Here is a 25,807-nt window from a genome sequence, read left to right as displayed (position 1 = left end):
TTGGCACCTTTCCTATCTATCGATACATCACCGGCACCTTGGAGAAATTTCAGCCGGGACATCTGCAGCTCATGCACGGGAGCCCTATTCGGAGTTAACCAGACTGACTGCCGACGCAGAGGGGGACTGTGGAACCAGCGGTTAACCCTATTGGTCCTCTCCACCGCGGCAATTGGGATATTGTCGGCATATCACATGACAGGAATAGTCTCAGAAGATCCCAACGGAGACTATATTTTAAGACACTGTCTCAGGCTGAGGTGAGCTGGTTGGACCAGAGTGGATATTACACCACAGTACCCTCCAGGCCAATTCTGCACTCTATTCACCTGCATCTTTAACAATCCTCTGTGCCACATAGTGGATTATTGGAGCTTTCCTTCTTCACAAAGTGGATTGGACATTGCCGATTTTGTGTATACCAGGTGAGATCCTTCCATTTTTTCTAATTCCATACGGACTAACACATGTTAGGGAAGTTGTATCGAAGGAACTTTCATACCACCCTGACCTTGTAGCAGCTCGTACCCAATATAATTATCAGGCACATTATTATATGTTTATGTGCACTTATGTTAATCTGTGTTTATTAAATTCTTTTTTTTTTGTTGTCTACTAGCGCTACACTTTCCTTTTTCTTTGTATTTTAGGTTATGTACAATATTACACTGGACTGGGCCGCTTGTATTTAGAATTCAGGTAAATTAGTGTGGGTTAGCTTAGGTTGTATTTCCTTCCATATTAATAATGTACATTAAAAACATCCCTTCTTCTCTACAGTTTATCATGCCATCTACCTGGAAGACCTCACGTCTATGGAATTAACAGAAAAGATTGCCCAGCTTTTCAATATTTCTCCTCATCAAATTAACCAGATTTACAAACAAGGACCTACAGGCATTCATGTACTTATAAGTGATGAGGTAATTCACCGACCTCTAGAACAAGAACAATAGCTTTGATCATGCTCCTTGACAGAATAATACAACATATTCCTCTAAGCATCAGATGAACAGATTAGCTGTAACTAAACTAGTAATGAGTGAGCAGAATTTGGAGTGAATTAGCAATCCTTGTAACCATTAGTAATAAATGACAGTATGGAATTATTGGTTCTCTGTGAAGAATAATTTTAGCAATCAGCCTTGGCAATAAAATAAACTTTCTACTTCAGGGTCCATAGGGGGTCCACAGGGTTGACCTTGGGGTATAGCTGGATCTGGATCCATGGGCACCACGCAGTTAAAAGCTTTGCTGCTCCCAGGATGCACTTGGGTCCGTCCTCCTCTATACCCCGCCCCGGCCACAGGCACCTCAGTTTTAGTTGGTGCCCGGCCGGAGTCGGGTCACCCTGCGCAGTGGGGCTGCATAAGCAGCCCCTAAGCTTTATTCTTTTTTTTTTTTTTTTTTTTTTTTTTTTTAAAAGATGATTTTATTATTTTATTTTTACTGTCTTCAGAGCGGCAGCATCAGACTGTCCATCTGGACGTCTATGCTGCCGCTCCAACAGCCCCGCTGGCGATGCAACGCCGGTACTGATCCGGGGATCGCAGCGGGACCCCGGAGTCAGTGCTAGCGTGGCTCCGGGACCACCCAAGGACTGCTGCCGGACTGAAGGGGCCAGGTAAGCCGCGTGCAGCGCTGTCAGCGCTGCACGCGGGGATAATGCAGTCTTCATGCCGCCGGTCTCTGGGGACAGACCGGCGGCGCTAGTAGCGGCGGCGGGCTCCCCCTCTTCAGGAATACCCCGCGTGTCCGCTGGCCCCCGGGGTGTAAGTACCGGCGGGGAACCGGCTTCCCCGGGGGTTTAGTACTAGCAGGGGAGGCAGCCTTCCCTGCTTCAGCGCTCCTCCCCTCAGCCCAGCGCGCCTTCTCTCATGTGTGCTGGCGTCGCTGGGCTGTAATCTCCTGGCCACTCCTCCTCAGAGCTCTCCGGCGGCCATCTTCCTCAGGCAGCATCGCAGAGCTCCCAGGCAGGCTTCCAGTGGACCAGTCCCCCTGCGTACCTCTCCCCCTGCAAAGGACAGTGTTTGCAGCGCTATAGCCCTCCCAGACACTGAATCTGGGAGGTTGATTGTAGCGGAAGGTGCAGTGAGTATAACTTCTCTGCATGGTATGTGACTTTTGCTAGTGCTGCTGTCTGTGCTTATTTTCTACTTACTGTCAGCTTTTTACCTATCCCTTTCCTTCTCCTACGGCCCTCAGGTGCGTGGGGGAGGGGTGTTCTTTCTGTGTACCTCACTTATATAAATCTACGTATTTGTGAGGTCCGTCACATACTGCTGTGTGCTCCTCAGTACCAGTTTGTGGGCTGTTTGGGTTGCATACTTGGGAGTGCGTGGGTGTTATACGCCTTACCTCGTTTCGGTGAGACACTTTTTTTGCAAAAAAGTTTGTGTCATGTCTGATGAGGGGAATGAGCGCTCCGAGGCTCCTGTGTTGTTTTCCTGCCGACGCTGTTCGGCAGGGGTTGACGGGGCAGAATTGTCTGAGGACGGTCTGTGCGGGCGGTGCCAGTTGGTACCTGGACCCTCTAAACCCCCGGTGGCGCAGGATCCTCCGTGGGCAATGTTTACGCAAGTGCTGGCGTCAATCGCGGACCGACTTGCGGTCCCGACTGCGGCCCCTTCTAGGGCGTTGTCCCAGCCTACCATGCCCCGTTCCCCGGGTGTGACTCGTCTGGTGCAGTCTCCTCCCGGGTCTCAGACTGTGGGTCCTTATGCGGGTTTGCCGGTATACGTGCAAACCCCCACGGTGCCGCAGCAGTCGATGGTATCTTTTCAGGGGTATCCTCAGGCAGTACCCCCGCCTTGGGTGGACGTCCTCTCCAACTCTGTTCAGAGTCTGGCGGCTTCGTCTTCGGCTTTTCAACATATGTTGCACAGTGATTTGCCCCCACGGCCATCCAAGCGTTCCGTTCCGGCTTCACCGGCGGCTCAGTTCACGGACACGGACGTGTCTTCGGATGACGGGGAGATCCATGAAGACTCTGACTCGGATGCCGGGGCCCAGGAGATGGAGGCTAAGTCTTCCATTAATGTGCCGGCATTGGTTAGGGCGGTGCGGGCCATCCTTCACATTGAGGAGGATGTGCCCGCCCCCAGGTCAAAATACCCAAATTTTAAAAAGGCCAAGGTAGCTTCGACGGTTTTTCCCCTGTCCGATCAATTGACGGATCATATGGCAGGGGCCTGGCAGTTGCCCAGCAAGAGGTTCCAACCGCAGAAGCGGTTGGCTTCGAACTATCCGTTTCCGGAGGCTCATTGCAGGAAGTGGGAAACTCCTCCAGCGGTGGATTCCCACGTTACCCGCTTAATTAAAAGCGCTACGCTGCCTTTGCCGTCGATCTCCTCCCTGAAGGATCCCACGGACAGGAAGGTGGAGACTTGTTTGAAGTCTATTTACTCTCTCTCGGGGGCGGTGGCCCGTCCGTCCATGGCCATCTCTTGGGTGGCTAAGGCCATCGAGAGCTGGGCCAATGCTTTGGAGGATACCTTTCCGGAAGATGCTCCGGAGATCCAGAGAGCGTTGATAGGTCAAATGAGGGATGCGGCTTCCTACATTGGGGAGGCATCGTTAGACGCAAGCCTGCTAACCTCTCGGGTGTCGGCTGCAGCTGTGTCGGCGCGTCGGTCTTTGTGGCTGAGGTCTTGGAGAGCTGACGCTGACTCCAAAAAGGGACTGGAGGCCTTACCTTTTAATGGGGAGTTGCTTTTTGGTCCAGACTTGGACAAAATTGTGGACACTCTGGCTAAGTCTAAATCAGCCTTCCTCCCTTCGGCTTCTGCTCCTACCAAGGTACGGAGCTCTGCTTTTCGGTCCTTTCGGGTTCAGGGCAAGGCAAATTGTCAGTCCTTCCCGAGGCAGTCGACGACCAAGACCGCTTCTAAGCCCAAGAAGCAGCCCTGGAGTGCCAGGCGCCCTTCTTCCAAGCAGGAAGATAAACCTTCTGCCTGATGGGACGGGCCTCCCTCTGGGGGACCCCAGAGTGGGAGGCCGACTTCTTCTATTTGCCCAGTGCTGGCACAATACCACCACGGATGCCTGGGTTCGAGAAGTGGTCTCCCAGGGGTACGCCCTGTCTTTTCGGCACAGACCGCCCCACCAGTTTTTCTGCACGAGTCCTTCTCAGGATACGACGAAGTCTTTACAGATTCAGGAAGCTATAGAGTCCTTGCTGACAGCAGGTGTCATTGTTCCCGTTCCTCAATTACAACGAGGGACGGGGTTCTATTCTTCTCTGTTTCTGGTGCGGAAACCCAATGGTTCTCATCGCCCTATCCTCAACTTGAAGTCTCTGAACAAATTCCTCAGAGTTCCCAAGTTCAGGATGGAAACGTTACGTTCCATCATTCTGGCGATGGAACCGGGGGATTACATGGTGTCCCTGGATATCCAGGACGCCTACCTCCATGTTCCGATAGCATCTTCACACCAGCGGTATCTGAGGTTCGCTATCCTTCAACACCATTACCAGTTCCGGGCGCTACCCTTTGGTCTCTCCACGGCACCGAGGGTGTTCACGAAGATTATGGCGGTCATGGCCGCACATCTTCGGAACCAGAATGTACGGCTACTACCGTATCTGGACGACCTCCTGTTGCTGGCGAGTTCCCCGGAGGTACTGCTTCATCATCTCCACTTGACGGTCGCTTGCCTGCAAGCGCACGGGTGGCTGATAAATTGGAAAAAGTCCTCCCTGATTCCATCTCAGCGGATGGTTCATTTGGGAGCCCTGCTGGATTCTCGGCAGCAAAGGATCTTCCTGACCCCGGAGAAGGTCTCCTCCCTGCAGCTGAGGATACACAGTTGCCTGAGCAGTTGCCGCCTGTCGGTCCATTCGGCTATGAGGGTTTTGGGCTCCATGGTGTCAACATTCGACATGGTGGAATTTGCCCAGTTCCATTCCCGGCCTCTGCAGGGGCTGATTCTATCAGAATGGAACGGGTTACCTCACCGGATCCGCTCTCAGTTGCTGGTGTTGTCCCCGGAGGTTCGGCAGTCTTTGGCTTGGTGGCTTCAGACAGCTCATCTGATCGAGGGACGTCCCTTTTGGATCCCGGACTGGGTCCTGCTCACGACGGATGCCAGTCTTCGGGGTTGGGGGGCAGTGACCGGCTCGTTGTCACTTCAGGGTCGTTGGTCTGCGGAAGAAGCTCTTCTTCCCATCAACATTCTGGAACTGCGGGCGGTTTATCGGGCCCTGCAGTCGTCCGGTGCCGCTCTTTACGGACGGACGGTTCAGGTGCAGTCCGACAACGCCACCACGGTGGCGTATATCAACCACCAAGGAGGAACTCGAAGTCGGGCAGCAATGTCGGAGGTCTCTCGCATCCTTGCTTGGGCGGAGTGTCACATTCCAGCGATCTCGGCAGTCTTCATTCCCGGAGTCCTCAATTGGGAGGCGGACTTCCTCAGCCGTCACGACGTGCATCCCGGGGAATGGTCGCTTCACCCAGAGGTGTTTCAGCTACTCGTGGACAGGTGGGGGCTGCCGGAGCTGGACTTGATGGCCTCCCGTCACAATCACAAGTTGCCCGTTTACGGGTCAAGGACAAGAGACGCAGGCGCCAGTCTGGTAGACGCGCTGTCGGTGAACTGGACGTTTCACCTGGCGTATCTGTTTCCTCCAATATCCTTACTTCCTCGGGTTCTGCGGAAATTCAAGCAGGACGGCGGCACGCTCGTGCTGGTTGCTCTGGCGTGGCCCAGACGTCCTTGGTACTCCGATCTGAGGTGTCTCTCCATCGACGCTCCGTACCTTCTTCCTCAGCGTCGGGACCTGTTGTCTCAAGGGCCCTGCCTTTACCCGGATCTGGGTCGGCTGTCTTTGATGGCGTGGCTCTTGAGACAGCCGTCTTGAGGTCTAGGGGTTTCTCCAGTTCAGTCATTGGTACCATGCTTAGGGCACGCAAGCCTGCTTCCGCACGGATTTACCACAGGGTGTGGCGCACTTACTTTCAGTGGTGTGAATCCAGAAACTATGATCCTCAGGTGTTCCGGGTTTCCAGAATCTTGGAGTTCCTTCAATCAGGTTTGGACCTCGGCTTACGCCTGGCCTCTCTGAAGGTTCATGTGTCTGCATTGTCCGTGTGGTTTCAGCGACGGATTGCTACACTACCGGATGTTCACACCTTTTTCCAGGGTGTTCTCCGGATACAGCCTCCCTTCGTGCCTCCTGTGGCTCCTTGGGACTTGGCGGTGGTGCTACGGGTCTTGCAGGGTCATCTTTTTGAGCCTCTTGAGGCGGTGGACCTCAAGTGGCTGACGTTCAAGACCGTTTTTCTCCTAGCAATTGCTTCTGCCAGGAGGGTGTCAGAGTTGGGGGCGCTTTCCTGTCGCCCTCCTTTTCTGATTTTTCATCAGGACAGAGCGGTGCTCCGCACTCGTCCTGAGTTTTTGCCCAAAGTGGTCTCGAAGTTCCACATTAATCAGGAACTTGTTGTGCCAGCTTTTCAGTCGCCTGATCTTTCAGCTGGTGAGGCTTCCTTAGATGTAGTCCGGGCACTTAGAATCTATGTGGATCGGACTGCTTCGGTTAGGAAGTCGAATTCTTTGTTTGTCCTCTTCGGTTTTCACAAGAGGGGTTAGCCTGCCAACAAGCAAACGTTAGCCCGTTGGCTTCGTTCCGTTATTTGTGAGGCTTATGCACAGGAGGGTTTACCTGTGCCAGCCTCTGTTAAGGCTCATTCCACTCGTTCTGTGGGTCCCTCTTGGGCTGCTAGACGTGGCGCCTCCGCTGTTCAGCTGTGTAAGGCGGCCACTTGGTCTTCAATTCAAACGTTTTTGAGGTTCTATGCGTTTGACACCTTCGCCTCTCAGGATGCATCCTTCGGGCGCCGGGTACTCCTTTCAGCACAGGAGCGTCCCCGCCCTTAGTTGAACTGCTTTGGGACATCCCCAAGGTCAACCCTGTGGACCCCCTATGGACCCTGAAGTAGAAAACAAGAGATATGGTAAGAACTTACCTTTGTTATCTCTGTTTCTACGAAGTCCATAGGGTCCACAGGGCGCCCGCCCTGACGCACCTGGCTTCAAATGGGCTGTGTGGCTGGTCACCGGTTTTCCGTCTCCCATTTCTGTGAGTATGGTTTCTTGTGTGTTCCAGTCTTCCTTCTCTCTGTTTAGTCTCCTCCTCCGGCCTTAGCTGTTTACCAACTGAGGTGCCTGTGGCCGGGGCAGGGTATAGAGGAGGACGGACCCAAGTGCATCCTGGGAGCAGCAAAGCTTTTAACTGCGTGGTGCCCATGGATCCAGATCGAGCTATACCCCAAGGTCAACCCTGTGGACCCTATGGACTTCGTAGAAACAGAGATAACAAAGGTAAGTTCTTACCATATCTCTTGTTTTTTTAATATTCAAATACAGAAAATAAGCCATAAACCACTGACAATGATAATATAAAACCACAATATTTAAAATATGGAAATAAGTGTGGGGTCGGGATTTTGTTTTTTTAATTATTTTAATCTATTTTGCTGTTCAACTGTAAAATTTAGACCTTGATAATGGCCCTATAAAGAGTTTGGCGCTTTGACCATTGCGTAATGTTATCCAACGCTCCAGTACTGATTCGAAGGCCATTTAATCTTTACCTGTCTGACACCAGCAGTTTTGTGTGATGTAGTAAAAGGTCACTCAAAAATTCTGTAATGTATTCCCTGGGACATCTGGTGTTTGAGGTTTTAGCAAAACTGCTTGACTACCCTAAAATAAATTGCATCGGTGAGGATTTTTTTTCTACACGTTGAGAGAATTATAAGATGTGTATAGCTCCAACATTTAATATTTTAAAGGCAACTTTTACAATTCTAATTTAAAATGTGCTTACGAATTGTAAATCAGATTTCTTCTTGACCATATTAAATTGTTCTTGGTTATCCTTTCCATCACTTCCAACAGCTGCGTATTTCTTCTTTTGGGTCCATAGAGATTCACAAGGGATAGCATGGGGATATTATGGTTGGCGACCAGGCACCAAACAGTTAAAGCTTCTGCTTCCAGGATGCCTCGACGACTCCTCCATATATACCCCGCCCCTAGCCATAGGACTTCAGTTGTTCATTTGGTGTGGCAGGATCAAGACGCACCTTTGTAACGGGACTGCTCAGGCAGTCCTAAGCTTTTATTTTGTTTTATTTTATTTCATGTTTTTGGGTTGGCAGTACTAAGCGTCTGAATTAAGACGCATGTACTGTGACTCCATCTACCTCTACCGGGCCGCAACACCAGTAACTGGGCTGGTGATTTCGGCAGATCGCGGCTGAGCTTGCTAGCAGCAATGCTGCGACCTGGACTGCATTCGGACGCACGGAGATGCCAGGTAAGGCGATTCCTCGCTTACGGGGAATCGCGCCCGGAAGTCCTTGCTTCTGGTGTCAGCGACGCACTAGAAGCCGCTGCTGTCGGGGTCCGGGATTGTCCGCGTCTTCACTACACCATCATGGCCGTATCGAATAACGCCGGGGATCGGCAGCAGACGCTTCTGCTGCGAGGAGGCAGCTTACCCGGCTGGTTAACGCAGCTTAGGGGAGGTAGGCGCTCCGACCAAGATGCAGTCCCTACAAAGGGTTTTACACATCTTGGTTGCTCCGCCTACCCTCCATGTGTATATGAGACGCTCACGGTCCACGCTCAGTGCGCCCTGTAACTGTTGGTCTCAGGAGGGTTTGGGTCAGTCTCCCTGTATACCTCCCTTGGTTAAGGTATATAGTGCTCTATATCCTACCATTCCTGTGTTTGTGTAGTTGATTTAGAGTCAATGTAATTATATTACATATGCATTGTATGTGACTGTTTGCTAGCTGCTGCATTGACAGTGTCTTTTATTTCTGTCTGTCAATTATAGCTAGCACTGTTTTTACTCTCCATCCTCTTGGGGTGGATGTTTTTCTGAGTACTTCACATTTATTAAAATTTTGTGAATGCTGTCACATAACATTGCAATTATTACCTTTATTTGAACACGTCAAAAGATAAAGGAATACAGAAGGGGGAGCCCTCTGTCCTGGTTTCATGTAAATCATGTATGGCTTATTTGTCCCCTCAGGACATTAAGGATGGTTTGTGTGTTGTCTGTTATAAAGAGCCAACTCACCAGTCCAGCTTACCTGTCCCTGGACAAGAGCTTTCTTGGGTATCCTCTTTGTCCCAGGTAATGAAGCAGTTTGTTGATCGTATGGCTGCTCCCACTATGCCTCCTTGGATGGGGTTTCCACAGCATGCTATGTTTGCACCTGCTATGCATTTTTCCTGGAAGTATGTTTGTCCATTCTAGTCAGGGTATGGTACCATCTAATGTTGATAGCAGACAGGTAGTTACTAAGGCACCTAAGCCCAAGTTATCTTTTTATCAGTCTGCTCAACATATGGATTCTGATGCATCATTTGAGGAATCTGATGATGCGCAAAGTTCCTCTCCAGGGTCTAGTTCGGGGGAGGAAGACCATCCGTCCACAGTGGATGTTCCTTCTTTGGTGAAGGCGGTTAAATCAATCCTAGACATTCAAGATGATGAACCGACTCATAGTAAGAAGGCTCCAGTGTTTAAACCCCAACGGAAGGTGGTCAGAACGGAGTTTCCTGTATCTGAATAGCTCACTGAGCTTATGGATGAGGCATGGGGTAACCCTGACAAATGTTTTTATGTGAATAAGAGAACATCGTTGTATCCTTTCCCAGGTTCTGTATGTACTAAGCAGGAAGTACCTCCTACTATGGATGCTCATGTGACGCATTTAATCAGAAATCCTACATTGTCTATTCCGTCAGCGTCTTCCCTGAACGATTCCACGGATAAAAAGATTGAAGCATGTCTTAAAACGATCTTTTCATCATCTGGAGCTGTTATTCGTCTAGCTGTGGCTGGAGCCTGGGTAGCCAAAGCTGTTGAAGAATGGATGGGAGCACTGGTAAATTCTCTTCCAAATGCTACAAGAGAACAGATTATTTTTATTATAATTATCATTTATATGGCGCCACAAGTGTTCCGCAACACCCTTCAAAGTACATAAACAGATAAGTAACCAGCGACTTACAATACAAAGCAGGACACGGATAATAAACATTGTTATATTAGCGACCTTTACGCCCACATAAGCAGCCAAGTGTCAGTTTCCCTAGTGGGGAGTAAGAGATAAATTAAATTACAGTAGGGAGAAGCACAAGAGGGCAGAGGGCCCTGCTCGGAAGAGCTTTCATTGTTTAAGGGAGGGGCAGACAAACAGGAGTGACACAGATGGGGTAGGCGGGAAGGAAGGAAGATGTAGTAGCAAGTTAGGATGAGATCTTAAGAGCTCATTTGAATGGTGCAGAGTCTGATGGGGAGAGGGAGGGAGTTCCAAAGGTGGGGAGCAGCGTGGGCAAAATCTTGTAGGCGGGAGTGGGAGGAAGTAATCAATTGACATGAAAGGCGGTGTATATTAAGTGAACGAAGAGGGTGGACAGAAGAGTGAAGGGAGATGAGATCAGAGATGTAAATGGGAGAGGAATGGGTGACGGCTTTGTAAGTGAGTGTGAGAACCTTGAATTTGGTTCTGAAAGGGAAGGGGAGGCAGATGTAGAGCGTTTGGAAAGGAAGATGAGCCGAGCAGCAGCATTGAGCACAGACTGGAGAGAGGAGAGAAGGGATTTGGGGAGGCCAAATAAGTAGGAGGTTACAGTAGTCCAATCTGTAGATGACCAGTGAATGTATGAGGGTTTTGGTGGCATCCTGGGTGAGAGAGGGTCTGATATTGGAAATTTTCTTGAGATGGAAACGACAGGACTGTGAGAGGTTCTGAATATGTGGTTTGAAGGAGAGGGAAGAGTCCAGGATGACTCCAAGTCAATGCACTTTTGGACTAGATGAGATAGTTATGCCATCTATTGATAATGAAATAGTGGGAAATGAGGTTATGTATAAGGGTGGGAAGACGATCAGCTCAGTCTTAGACAGACATATTAAATTTGAGAAATCGCTGGGACATCCAGGAAGAGATAGCAGAGACAGTTGGAGATAAGAATCAGTAGAGAGGGGGTGAGGTCAGATGAGGGAAGGTAGATCTGAGTATCATCAGCATAGAGATAATGGAGGTCAAAAGAGTGGATGAGTTTACCTAGAGAGGATGTATAGAGAGAGAATAGGAGAGGTCCAAGAACAGAACCTTGGAGTTCACCTACTGGTTGAGGCTGAAGGGGGGAGGGGTAGTCGTGAGAGTCAACAGAGAAGGAACGGTCAGAGGTGTAGGAGGACAGCCAGGAGAGAGCAGTGTCACGTAGACCAAGGGAGTGAAGGATATGCAGCAGTAGAGGGTGGTCCAGTGTGTCAAAAGCAGCAGGGAGTAGTGGCCCTTGAATTTGGCAGCAAGGAGGTCGTTGCTGACTTTCGTGAGGGCAGTTTCAGTGGAGTGGAGAGAACGGAAGCCAGACTGAAAAGGGTCAAGGAGGGAGTGGGAGGAAAGAAATGTGGTGAGGCAGTTGTAAACAATACACTCAAGGAGTTTGGAGGCAAAAGGGAGGAGAGAGAAGGGTCCGTAGTTGGAGAGAATGTTAGGATCAAGGGTAGGTTTTTTTTAAGAATGGGGGAGACAAGGGCATGCTTGAATGCAGAAGGGACAGTGCCAGAAGAGAGGGAGAGATTAAGGAGGTGGGCAAGATGAGAGCAGGCGGAAGGAGAGAGGTAGCGGAGGAGGTGGGAGGGGATGGGGTTGAGGGGAGAGATGGAAGTGGGGGTGGACAGAATGAGGGCCTTTACTTCCTCTCCAGTTACAGGGGAAAAGGATTTCAGAGTTGGTAAAATGTATGGGGAGGGGTGATTCGGAAAAGGAGGAGGTGGATAGCTGGGGGATTGGTTGGATATGATGTCCTGACGTATGGAATCAATTTTAGATGTAAAATAGGTAGCAAACTCAATGGCAGACACCACTGAGGGGAGACGAGGAGGGGGTGGACAGAGGAGGCAGTTGAAGGTGGAAAGGAGACTCTGGGGATTTGAGGACTGGGAGGAGATGAGATTCTTGAAATATGACTGTTTAGAGAGGGAAAGGGCAGGACTGTAGGATGACAGCATGAATTTGAAATGGAGAAAATCTGCCGGAGAGCGTGATCTTCTGGTGCATTTAGAATGCCAGGGCTGAGGTGTGGATTTGCGAGGGTGAGTAGTGATCACCGGAGCAAGAGAGTCAAGAGCAGAAGTAAGGGAGGAATTGTATAGGGAAACAGCTTGTTCAGTGCAGGAGAAAGAGGATAGGGGAGAGAAGTGAGTCAAGTAGGGAAGAAAAGAAAGCAGTGTCGTTAGCGTCAATGTTACGCTTAGTGATGGTGGCTTTCGGAGGTAGAGAGAAAGGAGAGATGGATAAGTTAAAAGAGAGAAGGTGATGGTCAGAGAGGGGAAATGGGGAATTGGAGTAGGCAGAAATATCACAACGTTGAGTGAATACCAAATCAAGCAAAATGCCCACTCGCATGGGAGGGTGAGGAGGTCCATTGGGAGAGGCCAAATGAGGAAGTGAGGGTGAGTAGTTTGGAGGCAGAGGATTCTGTGGGGATATCAATTGGAATATTGAAGTCACCTAGGATAATAGAGGGAAGCTCTGAGGAGAGAAAGTGAGTGAGCCAGGAAGCAAAGTTGTCAAGGAACCTGGAGGGAGGGCCAGGGGGGTGGTAAATGACAGTTACTCGGTGGTGCACTGGTTAGAAGAGGCAGCATGAACTTCAAATGTAGAGAATGTAAGGGATGGTTCTGAGGGTATGAGTTGGTATGGGTAACCAGGGGATTGAAGGACCCCAACACCACCCCCATGGTGACCCTCAAGCCGGGGGATGTGGGAGAAGGTTAGGCCCCCACATAAAGATATGCATCCTGGACATTCAGGATGCATATCTGTATGTTCCTATAATACCGTCCCACCAGCAATTTTTTACGTTTTGCTGTCTTTCAGCAACATTACCAATTTCAGGCTCTACCCTTTGGCCTATTTACTGCTCCCCGGGTATTTACCAAAATAATGGCAGTCATGAAGGCCTAGCTCAGGCGTCAGGGAGTCAGAATTCTGCCATATCTGGATGACCTTCTGATAATGGCACAGACTCCGGTTGTTTTACAAAACCATCTTCAACTGACCATAGCCTGCTTACAAAAGTACGTCTGGATCATCATTTGGAAGAAATCATTAGTTTCTCCAACACAGCAAATGGTACATCTGGAGCTCTTCTGGATTCTCGAGCATGACAGTGTTTCTGCCAGAGGACAAGATTGTGGCCGTATCATTGGTATCCTTGTGGATCCCTATGGACCGCAAAGAAAACAATCAGTTATGGTAGACTTCCCTAGACCTAGCTCCTTTTCTACGAGGTCCACAGGGCACCGACTCTGACGCACCTGGCTGCATGGGTAATTTTTTCTTTCGGTCACACATTCCCTCATTTTATGAAAGTGTTTCTGGTGTACGATTACTCTTTTTTTCTCCTGTATCCTTCTCATACCTTGAGGTTTGTTAACTAAACTGAAGTCCTATGGCTGGGGGCGGGGTATATATGGAGGAAGACCCGAGGCATCCTGGGAGCTGAAGCTTTAACTGTTTGGTGCCTGGTCTCCGACCATAATATCCCCATGGTATCCCTGTGGACCCTATTGACCTTGAAGAAAAGGAGTTATCTAGGTAAGTCTACCATAACTCTGATTTTTGCAGCCCTTCCCACTGACTGGGTGCTTGGTTGGAACATTCCACGCCGAAGAATGTATAGTGACTGTTGCTTTGAGGGACTGCATGTTAAGAAACAAATGTTTAATTATGTTAGACGTCAGCAATGTGACTAGCACTAAAGTCCGTGAACAAGCTTCATTGTGGGAAAACCTTATAAAAGTGGAGCTGAACTGAACCTAGCATTACTGTAATGGGATGTAGTCAAAGTCCTAACCCTGTCGGGATGCCGGCGTCTCGATTTTGACCACCGGGATCCCAAGTGCTGACAACCCGTACCCAACCCACTATAACTATGTATTTTTTTTTTTAAATGCTAAACAAAGTGGTGTACTTTCTAGCCAAACAGTGGTAAACACAAGCTAAAAGTGGTTTGTGATTTACCTCTGTTCTATGAACAGTTTGCCATCACTTCCTGCATTCTCCACTTTACAGCATTTCTAATTTGGAACGTTTCATTTTAAGCGTTGATGTATGCAGTGTTTTCTGCTTGTGATGTTGAGAGAGTTATACCTGGAATGGACACACAGAAAAGATGAATCTGTGTGACCTCCAACAAAATTAATTTGACTTAAGTGATTTTAAACTTCCAGTGCAAAGAACTTTCCACCTATAGGATATGTGGGGCCGTACACCTGTCAAACCGTAACGCAGGTGTCCTTAGGCGAGCTCAGGGAGAAGACACACCTCCCACGGAGCAGAAGGGCAAAAATGGGAAATCAGCCCTCCCTCCAAACTAGCTACTGAGCCATCTTTTCTCTACTTAAACACTTAACTGGGGTGGTCGCATGGGATGCAACTGTAGCCAGCTGTGCTTCAGGTGACACGGTCGCATCCCATGCAACGCGTCGCCCTGCTGCGGCCCCTGCCTTTTTCAAGAGGAAATCCGTTCTGCTCATGTGCAGAACTGATCTCCCCTAACTTCCAGTGATGCAGCGGTCCGTGACCACCATTATCACTGTCTGCATCTCTCCCCATTATAGCTGCGAACGGCATTCTGGAGTGGATGTGCCGGGGACAATGGTGCACTATTGGCTGATCTCTGCAAGTTTAGGGGGGACTGATCAACAGATCCCCCTACCACACACTCCACTGCGCGTGTAGAGTTGTAGGGGTAATGCCACTAGAGTTTGGGGCCATTCCCCTGGGGGGGGTGTAAGATGGGCTCTAATAAAGTAATTTGTTGCTGCGGGGTAAAAATTATTAAAAACATAAAAAGTTATACTTGTCACACGGGCGGTGCAAAAAACAGGCATTTTTTACACTGGGGGAAGTTGGATTATAAAACAGTGTTTCTTTAACTACTAAAGTGGTGTGGGGGAGTTACTGTAAATAGGATCTATGACCACTGGGAAGTCTATTGCCATTGGGGCTGGGAGGTAAGTTTACAATTGGTTCCTATTGACATGAGTGTGTGCGAGAGACCCCTATTCATTTTTTTTTCAACAAAATATTTAAATATATTTTTAGAAATGCTTTTTAAACTTTATTAAATAAAAAAAAAAACACCAGGGGGCGTGGCCACGGCAGCAATAGTGTAGGACACAGGGACTCTGAGCTCTCCGGCTGATAATCCTGCTTAACCCTCCTGAGACCCCTATATCAACGTTACTACCCTGCTGTCTCTCACATACCTTGCCAGGAACCTGCTGACTTGGTTGGAGCTGTGTGGAGTGAGGAGAGTGGCTCTTGAGGGCCTCCATTGCATTCCCTGGGCCTGCCTATCTGTGATTCCAGAGCTGCACCCAGGCCTCTCCTCTCCTGTTGGCTTCTGTATTATGCAGCCTGTCTGTGCCTGACAATAGGGCTTTGCTGGGAGCTTCTGGTCTGCTTCTCCAGCCTGGCTTGTGTTTAGAGTCAGGGTCAGGGAGGTTATCTCTGAGTCTGATACTGCTGGAGTTCTGCCAGACATCACTATTTCTCCCTGCTCTGTGTGGAGAACTGTCAGCTCTGCAACTGTGGGACTCAGCAACACTTCTTTCCTTGTAAGTGATTTCTAAGTTTGGAGGAATCTCTGCCTGTTGCTGCTGCTGTGTCACTACCTGTGCATTTATATATTATAACTAGTCTCCTACATTATTCTCCTACATTATATTAATACTATGGGGAAAACAGGTCATGCTGCTGCTGCAAAACTGGAACGCTTTGCCCGTTCCTCTACTCCTGTGCCCCCAGTGTGTTGTGATCCCCAGGGTACATCCAAGTCTGTGACCCCACCTCCCCCTGCTGCATCTGGGTCAGATTCATCACCAGAAGTTACGCTGCAACAAGTGCTGGAAGCAGTTACCTCCTGCGAGACTAAATTGGCAGATAAGATTGAGAAAGTTCAATCCGATATATCTTCTCTTCATCAAGGTCTCCAGCAGGTCCGCGAAAGAGTCGGGGAGGCAGAAACACGTCTATCTAATCTAGAAGATTCCCAGACCCCACTACGGGCTCAAGTGGCCTCCCTGACATCCCAAATGTCCGCAATGCAGCATAAAATTTCCGATATGGAGGGCAGGCTGCGCCGCAATAACGTGCGGTTCGTTGGTCTCCCGGAAAGAGAGGAGGGGTCTTCAACTGAAACATTCCTTGAGAAGTGGTTGGGGGATACATATGGCAGAGACTCATTTACTAACCAATTTGCTGTGGAGAGAGCGCATCGGATCCCTACCCGTCCCCTGCCGCCTGGCGCTCCACCGCGCACATTTATAGCCAAATTTCTTCATTACCAGGATCGTGATACTGTGCTTCGATTGGCTCAAGTTAAAGGGCCACTGGAACGCAACGGTGTTAAAATTTCTATGTTTCCTGATTTCGCAATGGATGTCCAAAAAGACAGAGCTAAATTCCTTCCAATAAAGCGTCGTCTCCGGGATTTAAGTCTTCAGTACGCTATGATTTTTCCATCTAAGCTGCGAGTGGTTGCGGATGGAGAGTCAAAATTTTTCTCTACACCACGGGAGGCTGCGGCGTGGCTGGACCGGAGATCTCCTGGGAACAGGCAAATGGCACCGGAATGACTGTACTGATTGCATTTGCTGATTATATTTGTTTATGGCCAGAAATTGCTAGTGTCATTACGACATTAAATAGGCCTTTTTCTGATATTCCAATATTTATATTTCTATAATAATATTTGTTGTGATATTGGTTGGATATTGTTCTATGTCCCGCTCCCCTTACTGGGTATATTTATTTATTTTTCCTGGTAGGGTTTTTCTTTTTCTTTTGTTGTTTATGTTGATATTTCGGTCAGAATATGGCCGGAGAGTTCCGTTGCATTGGTGGTTATTTTTATTCCAGTGCCTTTTACGCCTATAAGGTTCGAGTAGTTGTATCCTGTGGGTTTTAGTGTAGTTTAGTTTAGTTTTGGGTTTAAGTATGCCTAAGTTCGGGTGGGTATACAGGGTGGGGGGTGGTTTTGGATGGGTTGTCCAGTCTTTTTCTTACAAATGTTTTTTTTTATTTTTTCTGTACCACACTATTTTTAAGGTAACTTCAATTATGCTTTATAGTTCAATGTATTACAATGGTGAAACTTTTAACATGGAATGTCCGGGGGGTTAATGATCGTTTAAAGCGCTCTTTGGTCTTTAAAATGATTAAGCAATATGGGCCTGATATTTCTTGTCTAATGGAGACGCATTTGGTCGGGAGTAAGGTACTAGCTCTGAAAAGACCATGGGTGGGATGGGCTTATCACTCCTCGCATACTTCATCATCCAGGGGTGTCTCCATTCTTATTAATAAATCTGTCCCCTTTTCTTTTACTGCGGTCCAAACTGACCCTTATGGCAGATATGTGTTTCTGGATTGTGTACTGTATTCTAAGCCCATTTTATTGTTGTTAGTGTACATCCCCCCTCCTTTTTCATATGACGTTTTAAAAAAAGCTGCTGAATTTGTGGCCCGTTCTCCAGATACGCCAGTGCTCTGTTTGGGAGACTTCAATAATATAATGGACCAGTCTATGGATAAGTGGCGTGAGTCTTCAAGTTCTCTTTCTAAAGGTGTTGAGGGCTTTGCTAAGTTTGTAACTGACTTGGGATGGGTTGATGCGTGGCGAGTTAAACACCCTGGAGTACAACAATTCTCCTGTTTTTCCTCCGCGCATCACTCTTTCTCTAGATTGGATTTGGCCCTGGTGTCCCCATCTATTGTACCTAATATAACTAACATTGAATATAAAGCCAGAGGAATCTCAGATCACTCCCCACTTCTAGTAGAATTGAATATGTGTAGTCCTAGAGGTCTCCGTTTATGGAAACTACACCCCTCTTGGCTTCTTCAAATGGGTGCAGGTTCAGAGCTGGAAGTTATGTGGGATGGCTATTTCACTGACAATGTGGGATCTGCCTCTGTAGCTAATGTTTGGGACGCCTTCAAGGCCTATTTACGTGGGTCTCTGATCAAAAGGGTAGCAGAATTAAAAACATTTTATAGGGAAAAAGAACGTGTTTTGGAGATGGCCTGTAGAAATCTTGAGTTGGATTACTTGGGGGACAGGTTGGAATCTTCACGTTTAAAATGGTTGACTGCACAGACAGAGTGGACTGATCATTTGACAGATAGAATGAACCGTAGACTGTTATTCCGTTCTCATTTATATTATATGCAGGCTGACAGAACTGGTAGTTTTTTGGCACACTGGTTCAAGCTGATTGTCCTTCTGCTGTTGTCTCGGAACTAATTGGGCCTGAGGGTTCTATGGTCACATCTACACAAGATATTGCAGAGGTTTTTAGTTTATTTTATAAAAACTTATATCAAACACAGTTGACTGAGAACGTGAATGCTTTGTCATTATATGTTGCTTCTGCTAGGCTTCCAAAATTGTCATCCGAGGCTCGGGCATATTTAGATGCCCCGTTGACCCTGGAGGAGGTAGATGCTGCGATTAGTTCCTTTCCCGGTAACAAGGCACCCGGATCTGTTGGGATTCCCATAGAGATATATAAAAAACATGCTCGTATCTTTGTTCCAAGACTTTTAGATCTGTTTAATGGGCTCTATGAAGATAATTTGTTCTCTCCATCTATGTCTGAAGCCATAATTGTTGTGCTCCCTAAACCTGGGAAGGACCCTAGATACCCTGATTCCTATAGGCCAATTTCTCTAATTCCCACAGATGCCAAAATTTTGGCTAAGATCCTTTCTATTCGGCTAAACACTGTTATTACTTCGATTGTTCACCCAGACCAATCAGGATTTATGCCAGGCAAGTCGACGTCGGAGAATATTAGAAGGCTGCACACTCACTTACAGGCCTCTCATGGCGAAGAATCGTCCTCTGTTATTGTGTCATTAGATGCTGCAAAAGCATTTGACTCTGTGGAGTGGCCCTTTCTGTGGGAGGTCATGTTATGTTTTGGGTTTGGGCCGGTGTTCTTGAAATGGGTAAAGCTTATGTATGCGAACCCTACTGCCAGGGTGTCAGTGAATGGGTTTATCTCCCCATCCTTCCCCCTGTCTCGGGGCACAAGACAGGGTTGCCCCTTGTCCCCAACCCTGTTTGCATTGGCTATTGAGCCGTTAGCCTGTATTATACGTTCTCACCATGATATTATAGGTCTACAATTGGGTAATAGAATGGACAAAGTTTCCTTATATGCAGATGATTTATTACTTTTTTTGTCTGACTATGTAACAGCTATGCCTGTGGTTCTTCAAGTCATAGAACAATTTGGTATTTTTTCTGGTCTTAAGATAAACTGGGACAAATCATCTATCCTTCCTCTTAGGGGGTTGTATCCGACTGTTCCCATTGTCACTCTCCCTCTCTGTTGGGTAAATAAATTTAAATATTTAGGTATCTGGATAACTAATTCCCCAAAGGACTTATATAGTATTGTATGTTGAGCCCCTGTTTGTCTACTTAAAGGGCAAACTTCAGTCCTGGCGCCGGCTCCCTCTTACCGTTACTGGTAGAATTAACTTAATAAAGATGGTGGTGCAGCCAAAATTTGTGTACGTTTTGCAGCATTCTCCTGTTTTTATTACAGATACATTGTTTAGGCGTTTGAATAGTCTTCTTTCTTCATTGGTCTGGGTGAATCGTCGACCACGTATTCAATTGGCAGCTCTGACCCGATCTAGGTCTGGGGGAGGTTTGGCTCTTCCAAATTTTAAATTTTATTATTATGCGGCGCAGATGGCACATATACGGTTATGGCTTCAAGATGACTCCCCTAATGCCCTGCACATTTTGTTGGTTTCTCAGATTTTCCCTAACTTTACACCATTGCAGGCCTTGCTTGCGGGTAGAATTATACAGAAAGGCCCTCCCCTGTTGATGCAAGCTATTAAGATATGGAAATTGGTATCTAGTATTCTACAGTTTACGGGATTAGATCCAGACACTTCTCTATGTAGTTATCGTATATTACCTGAACTGGCCTCTTTACAGCTTGAGGTGACATGGGGTTCTAACGGTGTAACTACATTGGGTCATTTATATGACACTTCAATTCTTAAATCATTTGCACAACTCCAAGAAGCTCATCATCTCCCTCAATCATATTTCTATAGATATTTGCAATTACGGCATGCTCTCTCGGCTCAATTTTCAGATGGCCCTCCTCTAATTCAAATATCCCCATTGAAGTCATTCCTTTTATCTTTAGGTCCCCGGAAGACGCTTTCTTACTTATACTCTTATATATTGTCTTATCATAAGGATAGTTTACCACATCTTAGATCAAAGTGGGAGAGAGATATTGGCCTTATAAGTGATGCGGAATGGGATAATGCTCTAGAAGCTCCTCGTATTTCCACAACTTCTATAAGATTTCAACAGATTCAACTGTTTATTTTACACCGTACCTATTTAACTCCTGTCCGTTTGCTGAGATTTGGGGGGAGAGCATCTGACATATGCCCTAAGTGTAAAATTAGTAGCGGTACTTTCTGGCACCTTCTATGGGATTGTCCGGTGGTTAGCATTTTTTTGGAATAAGGTTCTGAGAGTTTTGTCCAATACAGGTATTGCTCCCACTTTAGCTACGCCATTGACGTGCTGTTTAGGCTCTATGGACGATGAGGTAGTGGACAGATATCTTAAACAATACATTGTCAATATGTGTACACTAGCTAAGGTATGTGTGGCTCGGTCGTGGATGGCTCCTACAGGACCAGATTATAATGCTTGGCTGTCCTTGGTCCGTACCACTGTTGAACATGAAAAACATGTGTTTATTTGTCGCAAAGCTGAGAAGAAGTATGAACGTATCTGGAGCAGTTGGCTTCAATCCTGTTATGCCCGTGCATTGCCTAATGATTGACCGGTATATTATTGTTTGGATAATTAGGTAGATTATTACTTTGTTGGAGGTAATGTGCTGTGTGATAAGTTGAGAATTTGTTGGGATCTAGTTGATTTTGCCAATTTTTTCAGGTGTTTGACAATATTCCAATATTTGTATAGTGTGGTATTTTTTTTTTTTTTATATATATATATATATATATATATATATGTTTTATGTGTATGTGTATATATATTTTGTTTGGTTATTTGTTAATGTATTTCTATAAACCAATAAAAATTTACTCAATAAAAAAAAAAAAAAACCCACCAATTTCTGGCTGGTTTTGGAGGAAAAAATTGTTAATTTTGCCCATTTACAGATATTGGGTATCAACCAGAAGCGCTACTGTGGAATCCACCTTTAAAGCATGGAGGAGACTATGGGGTAGATTTTCTAAAGCTTCTAACAATTAAGTGGTGGTGTTAGCCATTTTGTGTTTTTATATTACTCTGCGTGCACCTTATTATGATAAACATAGTCAATGGACTTCTCAATCTCCACACCTAGAGGAAAAAGCACTTGACCCATTTTCTTTACATGAATAAAACTTTACCAGCTTCTATGTGCAAAGAAACGCACTCCCGTTTATTTTACAGAGGGTATCTTTTTCCGTCCAGACATAGCTTGATGGGATTACAATCCCACTAGTCCTTGTCCTAAATGTTCCTGCGTTAGATACCTTAACATATCTGTTTGTGAGTTTGCCCACCAATTAAAATATTCTGGGTGCAAATGTAACGCCTATGCTAATGCCCACCTCCTGAATTACGTGCCGCTGACACTGTAATGGGCCATACTCGGAGTAACACTTCTGGGGTCTAGATACACTAAATGTAGTAAACTCCAACTTGTTATCTCTGCTGCTGCTGCTGCAATGAAAGACATACTACAGCAGTCTTTCCCAACAAATTATTTTTCCTTTTTTTATATGGTTTGGCTGGAGGCATCCATAAGGAGGCTAGGGTGCAGAATTCTTTTTGATTATGGGACGCTGTGAGGATACTCTGCCATCCTCTATGCAACTGCAGGTTAAAACTTGCTTTCAAGGCTTGGGTTGGTATGAGACCAGAATATTATTGGAGGATGAGCCTATACGGGTGTAGTCGCTTTGGTCTTTTTCTTTTACGGTCATCTGTGTGGGTTTGAGGCTGCCCACTTGGAAAAAGGGGGGAGGGCATTGATGACTTACTCCCTACTTTTTCTTTCTTCCTTTTATTTCTGTTTGATTTATTATTGATTAATTTTACTATATATTATTGAAACGTCTTTGCATTTTCTTATTGTTAAACTGCTCTTTTGTAAGTCTATATTGTTTCGAAGTACAACTTGCTCTATGTACCACATGCTGATTTTGTGCATACCTGTACATGTCTTATTCCGTCCAAGTTGCTCGACCCGGGAATTTGTTGGCGCGTTCACACTGCACCTCAACCTGGGTCGACCCGACAATATCCCGGGTTATTTTTGCGATGTGAAAGGGGTATAATATATTAAGTTGGGTGTCTCTTATTATGGTGCTTGAAAGTTGATTTTGGATTGACGTAATCATATAGAGAGAGATGTAATGATTGCTAATGTATTTTTTCTGTTTCATCAGATGATTCAAAATTTCCAAGACGAGTCCTGCTTTGTGCTGGATACCATGAAAGGTAGGGCAGCAACTCTGGGCTGGCATTGTGCTTGTTGACCTAATCCACAGCTACATTTACTTGGTCCAGAGGCACAACTGGGCAGAGTGCATAGGCAATATGGGCCTACTGTAAACTACCTGGGCACCGTGCATAGGCAATGGGCCGACTGTAAACTACCTGGGCACAGTGCATAGGCCTACTGTAAACTACCTGGGGACAGTGCAAAGGCCTACTCTAAACTACCTGGGCACAGTGCAATAGACAATGGGCCTACTGTAATCTTTTCGAGTAATATCCTCTATTGTTATGTGCTGAGATTGAAGATGTGAAAGCATCCTGAAATGTACCACTTCTCCCACTCTAAATAAATTAAAACAAAATGTTAAACTAAAAGTCTATTTATTTTGTCTTTCAGCTGAAGGCAACGACAGTTACCACATCATCCTAAAATAAGGTGCCATTGTCCCCTCATCACTGAAGAGATGGATCCAGGCTCTCCAGTGGCCAGACTCCCAAGACTTGAATGCACTAGAGACCACTGAATCTCCAAGTGTTGCCACATTATTGGCAAACGACGTTACCCTCCTTTTTTTTTTTCTCCCCTGTTGAGAGGGGCAAGCTGATCCTGCTTGTGCAGACTGAAATCAAACATCCATTCTATTAAACAAGCTAATGAGTTTATCACAGCGATGAAACATAAAGTGGTGATATCTCTTGACAGTGGCGTATGGATCTGGTTTTGTCTGCACAAGGACGAGCAGCTACAGATATTTTAAAATTACATGAACTCGTATGATGTAAACCTGCTCAAAGTAGTACATTACTTTGGCTTCTACATTCATTGTCCACTTCTTTTTTTTTTTTATATACATAAAAGAAAGTAAAAAGAAAACATAATAAACATTTTAAGCTGTTCTCACCGGCTGCTGTAAGAAGTGGATACAATATTCTTGAAGCATATTGTTGTATGTTGTGGATCACTCTGTCAAAACTGTACTGTCTGAAAGAGGCGGTGGGGGGGGGGGGGGGTTAGTATTTTTTTTATGTAGCATGTGTCTTTTTGTATGATGCTTTTTGTAACACCAGCCATCTTCCCCCTGCTATCCCTGTTCTCAAGTTCTGCGATTTTTACTTGCCTTTCTACGTATATATATTTTTTTTAATGGATTGCCACCAGAGATGACTCTTCTTATTTCTACCTGACTGTTGGACAGGGAAAGTTCCTGTTACTGATCGGATGACTTGTATATTCAATGCTGTATACATCTGTGATCTTGGCGATTTGCATTGTTTCAACCAGATTCGCCCTTTATCTGTAAACATAAAAAATATAGGTTCATGCATGCAAAACCTGGCAGGATAAGGATGACCAAACCTGGCCACAAAGCGAGCTTTCAATTTCAACTAAACTAAAGAAATAACAAAAATTCTAATATTTTGCTGGATCACTGACTTTTTTTTTTTTTTTTTGTTACTTTGTTTTGCTCCAATTCGTTATTGTTGCATTTAATTTCCAAGAGATTTGCAAGGCGTTGCTATTCTATATTTATAGAGGCACCTGTGGCATTCTGCAAGTCTTGTGGGATAGCGCATACCTCTGATAATAAAAACACTGCTGCCATTTCAAGGATTCTGGGATCATGATGTGTTATAAAAGGCGTCATTTCTTTTTCTTTTTTTTTAAATTAACTGTAACTGAGAAAATGTTGGCTGTAATAAGTTATGTTCATTTATTTTAACCAGTTATTTCAGAGCCTTTATCCAAATGACTCCCAGCATTGATTGATCCACATTACAATCATGGAAAACACTGTGATTGGCCCAAGGATGACCACTGAGTGACAATACTAAATCAGCAAATGTCATATTGCAGCGGCTTTATCTGCAAAAAGGATAAAAAGCCTTCTATTTCGAGAATTGAAAATTCAGTATAATATATTTCACATTAAATTGATCTATTTTGGCCTTGAAGCTATGAGTTTTACTTCTGCTTGCGTTTGTGTGCCACTCGTAAAACATAAATTTAACAATTCTAGTGGTTGACTGATTAAAAATAATGAGAATTAGTCTGTACTAGAGATACACCCTGAGGTAAATTGCACCTGTCATGTGACCGATTGCTCTTGTTGCCATATCTATACATGGCACCTAGGACATGTTCATTTTAGAACATGATTACTTCAGCTTGTTTCACCTTCATCCTCTAGGGGGACACTGGATGCTAAAGACAGTGGGGTATAGACTGTGCTGAGTGGGAGCTTGGCACTTTACATTTTAATAAGTGTAACTAGCTCCTCCCCCTCTATACCCCCCCCCCTACAAGCCCAGTCTTCATTCGTGCCCGAGGGGAGCTGGATGTGTTTAACACTCCTCAGGGTGTTATTAGTTAGAAGCGCTGCTGCGCTGAAGTCAGAAGATTCATTGAGGACAGGCAGGCAGTAGCTGGACTGCCTGTCTGCAATGATGGAGCTGCCGGGGGGACCCGCTCGTAAGTGCATGCACGTCGCCTGGGGACCCCGACTGCTTAGACCACTATCTACACAAAGGGGGTTCCACATGCCGCTGCTTGCAGCGCGCATACGGTCCCCCATCAGTCACTACTGCTGCCGGCAGCATGAGCAGCTCTGTAAGTACTAGCGGGGTAGCCAGGTTATTATCTTAAAGGGAGGTATAGTCGGCAGCAAGGCTGCTCCGACTAGCTGAGCAGCCAAAAGGCAGACAGTATAAGTGAATAGCTGTGGCTCAACAGGTTGAGCACACAGCTTTATGGACATAGCGTGCTTATAGTTAAGTTTAAGCGCCATAGCAAGGGGCGGAGCCTTGCTCCTTCCTCCCAGCGCTTCTCTGGAACTGCTGGCGGCCATTACATGGATGGACACTGCCTGCCGTATGAGATAAAAGCTGCTGCAAAGAAACTGGTAGCCTAACCTGAACTGTAAGTACACAGTGGGCTTTAGGCTGGTCAGGAGAACATTTAAGTATCTGTGATTACTTTCTTCTATGCCTAGCGTTTTCTGGCACTGCTAGGAGCGCTATTAGGGCAGGTGTGGCTCTTTCCTGCCTCTCTGTATCCCAGTTTCTTCTTTTGATCTTTTTCACTACACTTTACTATTGTGTGTGTGGGGTCTGTATGTAACATGAGGCTCTATGGCGTCTCTACAATTTATCTGCAAATATTGTGCAGATTAGTTTACACAGGGGCATC

General features: G+C 46.3%; 1 protein-coding gene across 1 annotated transcript in view; it reads left to right on the top strand.

Annotated features, from left to right (window-relative positions):
• The window catches only part of TFCP2 (transcription factor CP2), a 111,142-nt gene extending 86,569 nt beyond the window's left edge, over positions 1 to 24,573 (top strand). The window contains exons 13-15 of the mRNA XM_088465940.1: positions 781 to 923; positions 22,569 to 22,620; positions 23,018 to 24,573. Coding sequence (XP_088322066.1) covers positions 781 to 923; positions 22,569 to 22,620; positions 23,018 to 23,055 — 233 coding nt within the window. The 3' untranslated portion in view covers positions 23,056 to 24,573. The remainder of the gene's footprint in view (positions 1 to 780; positions 924 to 22,568; positions 22,621 to 23,017) is intronic.
• The last annotated feature ends 1,234 nt before the right edge of the window (positions 24,574 to 25,807 follow it).

This window comes from Taudactylus pleione, unplaced genomic scaffold (assembly GCF_031769625.1).
Source record: "Taudactylus pleione unplaced genomic scaffold, aTauple2 ptg000065l, whole genome shotgun sequence".
Classification (NCBI taxonomy): Eukaryota; Metazoa; Chordata; class Amphibia; order Anura; family Myobatrachidae; genus Taudactylus; species Taudactylus pleione.
The sequence above is the reverse complement of the archived record's forward strand: the minus strand, read 5'-3'. Positions and strand labels throughout refer to the sequence as shown.